This window comes from Sinocyclocheilus grahami, unplaced genomic scaffold, assembly GCF_001515645.1.
Source record: "Sinocyclocheilus grahami isolate Dianchi unplaced genomic scaffold, SAMN03320097.WGS_v1.1 scaffold38.1, whole genome shotgun sequence".
NCBI lineage: Eukaryota > Metazoa > Chordata > Actinopteri > Cypriniformes > Cyprinidae > Sinocyclocheilus > Sinocyclocheilus grahami.
In genome coordinates this window covers 1,720,616-1,726,260 of record NW_015505217.1, presented here as the reverse complement: position 1 = coordinate 1,726,260, position 5,645 = coordinate 1,720,616, and the positions used below count along the sequence as shown (strand labels likewise).

Below are 5,645 nucleotides of genomic sequence, written 5' to 3'. Positions count from 1 at the left end.
ATATATTATTTTAAGAATTTTAAAATAAACTATATCTTAATTATCTTAAATTAAAAAAAAATTATTATATAAAGTGTAGACATGGTCATGTGTCCAGTGCATTATAATCAGCCTTTTGTTTTTTTTATCTAGTCTATATATTTGTTTATAATTGTATTAATTCATGAAAAGCAATTTGATGCTTGGAGGGAATCAAGGAGTAGTCTGGATATAAACACTTTCCCAGCTCACGTACTCTACATTACACTATTCCTGCTATCGAAGTCTAATAGAGGAAAATTGGAATATATTGTGTTGACATTGAAAGAATTTTCTAGAGTCATTAAATGCCCAGCGCCTGTGTGATAACAACGGCAAATTTGGCCTGGCTGATAAGGACTTTGTCAGGCACTAATAGCCAGAGGCAGTGTGTAAAGGCTAAATATCTCTATTGGGACAGACTCGGTGTCCCTAATGGACACATGTGAGAGGAGAATAATAGTAACTGTTGGGTGTTTGGCAGTGTAATAAAGAACCTGGCTTAAAAACCTAGGGAACATAAACCTTACCCGTAAGTCCTAAATCAGCATCCCAGTCATCGACAGGCCTCCCAGGAAGAGGAAAGCTGAAGGCGCTCTTATCTGAGGTCAGTGGAAGAGGGACTTTGGGATTCCACTTCCTCATCAGCTGGATCGCCGGTTCCGCCAGAGATTCAAGGCCTTTCATGGTCAAGCAGGTCTTCAGATGAAATGCAGTCGGTTAGAAACACTTCAAGGCGCTACATGTCATCTCCAAGCGGCATTTCCTCTGGGCAAAATATGCATCAGAAGCTAAAATTTGCTTCTTTACAGTACATTAGCAGACAGTTAGAGCATCTGGTAATGTCTGGGGCCGGTTTACTTAGCAAAGCCGATAATAATCACAGTGTGATTCAAAAGTAGAAATTATAAAAGCCTTAGGAATAGAGAAATGTAATTACAGAAGGTAGTAAAAAAAAGTTCAATTGCACAAAAAAACACAAGGATGGGAGATGTAACAATAACTTTGGGACCAAATAGTGGACTGAAATATCACCTGAGTGGTCTGGAAGAGAAGACTAATGCCACCTTCGGCGACCAGGGTGTCTCTGCCCACAGCTGAGTTGGAGGCACGTTGCAGACAATGAAGTAGGGCTCTACGGATAGGAATGTTCTTAAGGTTGACGTCATTGTTGTGCCAGTCTTCGTACAGCTTCAGAAGATCCGCAATGTAGCCTTTCGCAACAGCAGTCCGACAGTTGACCTCTTTAGAAGAGCATAGAGAGAACATTCAGTATCTTTATAATACAGGATGTTTATAATACAGTTTGCATGAAACATTCAAAGATTCTCCCTAAAGCAGAAAAAATGTGGTCACATTTAGCATTAATTTGCTAATTTTAGGAAGTAAATCCAGTCTTTTTTAATAAGAAATACATGTGATTTTTTTTTTACGTGAGGCCAAAACATTTAGCCAAACATTGGCTAATGTAACCTTACCTTAAGAATTGATTCAAGCCAGATCAAAGTTAATATTAATGAAAAACAGCTGACTTGACATTTACCACAAGTAAATATCAATTAAAATGTTCAGCCTGACCAACAACCTTAAAAATGTAATGTCTCATCAGAAAATACGTCTGAAAAACAGTGTTTTAGAAGCTACTACAAACATAGCTTTCAAAGCTAAATGTTAATCATAATAACAGTAATTAGCTACATGAATATACACACCCGATTTGTTTTTGGCAGAAAAAAAAACTTTTTTTTTGCTAGCTAGCATGTTAGAAACAGGCTAATATTTATTGGAAGCATCTGTATGTATCATTCATATTCAAATTGACCTCTCTTTCGCTCTCACTTTCTCATGTCACGCTCTGTTGTGCTGTTTATTAATAAAATGTAATAAGAACATACATCATTCGGGCACTAAAGAGCCATATCAACAGAATGCAATAACACTGGGATGATGGAGAGGGAACAAAAAAGCATGTGACTCTGCCTGTCAGAGCGAAAAGATTTCTCAGTATGGCACAAAAGGTTAAATGAGATCAAAAACAAGATGGCGGAGAAAGAGACACTCCGGGAGAAGACTTCATTTCCGTTCTTTAAGCCAGTGACAGGTCTGGTGCCTGAGGTAAGCGCGGATGTGTCTCATAGCACCCCTTATTCCCCATGTCGTCAATCAGTATATCGTGAACAAGAATACGTCCAAGGGTCTTGTTGTACTAAATATTAGGACACTGATGGCTTGATTTCTTGCAACGCAACTACGAGGTCACACACAACAACATTGCTGTGTAACATGCATCATACATCTTTGTTATAGCTGTTAAATGTACAGTGTCATTATGAAATGAGTTTGTCCTTTATTTTTTATTAAGAAAAACAATATTTAAAACAATATCTATAATAGGGTGACCATACGTGCCATTTTCCCAGGACGCGTCCTAGCCAGGATTTCTATATTGCCTAAAATATCTAGGTTTTGGCTTTGTTTGCGTGTGCAGACCGATCGGTGTATGACATCAAAATACCATACGGAAGGTTCCTTATGCTTTCAAAATGCTCTCGAGGCATTTTGATGTCATACACCGATCGGTCTGCACACGCAAACAAAGCCAAAACCTAGATATTTTAGGCAATATAGAAATCCTGGCCAGGACGCATCCTGGGAAAGTGGCACGTATGGTCACCCTAATCTATAATGACATTCATTCATTCATATTTATATATATAATATTTTTTTGCTTTTTGCAATGACTACTGAAGCGAAACAGCAAGAAGATTGAATCTAACATTTGTTACTATATTTCCCCTCCTCTTACAGTGACAGTTAGGTTTTCTTTTTAAATGTACAATATTTCCTATCAATTCTAATTGAGAATATTGAATGAGAAGCGATAAAACACCAGGGATTCACAATTATTCGTTAATGCCAAGAATCTGTATATGTATTATCAAAATGGTCACATTACTATATAGGCTACACAAGCTGTCCACTAGGAATTCAAAAAGCGACCTCATTTAGTGCTGTGCTTAGTATTCAGTGGTTTATATGAATTAACGCTCAATTCAGAGCTGTTTTTTTACACTTTGTGACTCCGTTTCAAGACCTTGTTTGTTTGTTGTCTGCTAGAGATTGGCATTTGCATGTTGCTAAGCTAACCAGGCAATATTGAAATAACCATAAAAATACTTAAGCTTATACTCTGAAAGAATTATCATAAAAATGTGTTGTTTTGTCAGCAATTTTTCACAGTCTGTTGCTTATAGTATTGCCTTCTCTGCAAAAAAAAAAATATATATATATATATATATATATAACTATGATAAAATATAACAAAATTATAAAATTATTTTAAACAATTACATATAGCAAACATAAATAAATAATTAGATTCAAATCAACTGGACCCACCCATCCCATCTGACTGTATTGCTTGCTTGGGATTAAGAATATGCAAAAAAACACTCACTTGTTTATCTATCAGCAGAAACCCTTAACCAAACAGCTTTTCAAATTAACGAAATGTTTGCTGCACTGCACTAAACTTTGAGTCTTTTGGGCCCAATACTTCATGTTGATCTGCTTTGTGGTTTCAGAAATTCACTAATAGCATTACAATCTGACTGTATTGCTTGCTTGGGATTAAGAATATGCAAAAAAACATTCACTTGTTTATCTATCAGCAGAAACCCTTAACCAAACAGCTTTTCAAATTAACGAAATGTTTGCTGCACTGCACTAAACTTTGAGTCTTTTGGGCCCAATACTTCATGTTGATCTGCTTTGTGGTTTCAGAAATTCACTAATAGCATTACAAACAGCTCTTCACAATGCTACTGGTGAAGTGGATATTGTAGTTCATGCGTACAATTAAAAATGTTTTTAAAAGTCCACCTCTGGTTATGATTAAATGGCCATTTGGTATTATTCCAAATGGAAAGTGATGCATTTTAATGCCATTTTAATTCTAGCTCATTTTGATTCTATCTATTTATCTATCTATCTATCTATCTATCTGAGCAGGAGATTTGCTTCAGATTCACTGTGTGACTGCCACTGATCTCTTTCCAGGATTGAAGTGACATTATTAAATCAATGCTTGAAAGCCCGCCTGTGAAACTGTCAAAAGAATTTCCACTCTCCTTGTTTTAAGAGAAATCCTCCAAGCTCAGTATTCAGCTGGTTCCTCCATAAATCTCTCCAGCCGAAGACGCTCAGAAAAGGGGCAGGGGGCTCTATGCGAGGGAGTTTGCAGGACTCTCGGCCTAAAGTCTCCTTGCTTCTGATGAAGGGGTTGGAAAGCAGCCAATCGCGCTGTGCACTCAGTGCATCTAATGGAGGCCGTGGCAGAGAGCGGCGGGAGTGTTTGCTATATGAAGGTCAACGGTATTTACTTCCACACGCGCGAAAAACAATCGGGTGATGGAATTACAAAAGGAAATAAGGGAAAAAGAACAACACTTTCACAGTGTTCTGGGTATTTCCAAAGCTATGGGAATAATAGTTTATAATGGAGAGCCGAAACTGTGTTGTGAATCTACTTCTTTGGCTTGTATCCCTCCTGAACTCCCAGTATGGGAGTCATGAACTTAAACACTGCAGTTCTATGACTTGCACAAATACAGTAATCTGAAATATTAATGTCTGCAATGGTTTCTATCAAACTTGGACTTTTTGGTGCCGCCTAATGTAGCCAAAGGATTTCTAGGAGTTTTACAGTGGAATATGATGTCTCAGAATATGGGAATGTCCTGTCATCGTGGACTCTGGAGATTCGGCGTCTTGTAATCACCGTTACAAATGCCGCAGCTCAGATTTGATGTGTAGAAAATAGGAAAATACTTCTGTAAAGCTCGCTGGAGGAAATACGGCCACGTTAGATGATTATCAAGCGCTCGCGACGTCCTCCGGAGAAATAAAAAGCGTGCAGACAAAAGACACAGACAACTTAGCTTCGCCCGACGGAGGAGAATTAATTGCGGCATCACTGGCCAGACGTGTTTCTTTTAGAGGAGGCTCCTAAAAGGCCCACAGAGCATTACGTTATTCACAGGCTCGCTGACTGCAGAGCATCAACAGGTGCAGCGGCTGTGTTCTCAATGGGAGAGAGCAGGGTGGGACTGACAGAGCCACACTTCCCCCTGCAGGATGATAAATAAACTGCAGGTATCGTGGACTAAAACACAAGAGTGTTGGGATAGATATGCTCTGCTTATCCTCTATTTTATTTGCAGACCAAAAGTAAGTCAAAATTGTGTTTTGAGTTGAGTATGTGATTCCTGTGGGAAAAAGAAGTGCTTTTTGATCATGGTGCAAGGAGTGCTATAATATTAAAGCAATATCTCATATTTCAGCAATAAACTCTGTTTATGAACATGCGTAAAATCTAATAGATCAGCAACAAATTGCTAAAGGTTTTCAGGCTCCTATGTTTATGTTTAGTTATCTCACTCCATTAAAGTGAAATTACTGAACCTACACAGAAGAAAATTTCAAACGGCACAGAACTCTTCATATCGCGATTCATTTCAGAAAAAAAGTATGATTATTTCAAATGTTTGAATCAATTAACAGCACTATATAACATATTTTATACATTTCATATATAAATAAGTTTTAACCTATATATATATATATAT

General features: G+C 37.6%; 1 protein-coding gene across 1 annotated transcript in view; it reads right to left on the bottom strand.

The window, feature by feature from the left end:
- The window catches only part of LOC107581853 (cytosolic carboxypeptidase 4-like), a 51,826-nt gene that overhangs the window by 13,861 nt on the left and 32,320 nt on the right, over window positions 1-5,645 (bottom strand). The window contains exons 7-8 of the mRNA XM_016267525.1: window positions 1,054-1,262; window positions 549-717 (exon numbers count right to left, since the gene is read on the bottom strand). Of these exons, the coding sequence (XP_016123011.1) occupies window positions 549-717; window positions 1,054-1,262 (378 nt within the window). The remainder of the gene's footprint in view (window positions 1-548; window positions 718-1,053; window positions 1,263-5,645) is intronic.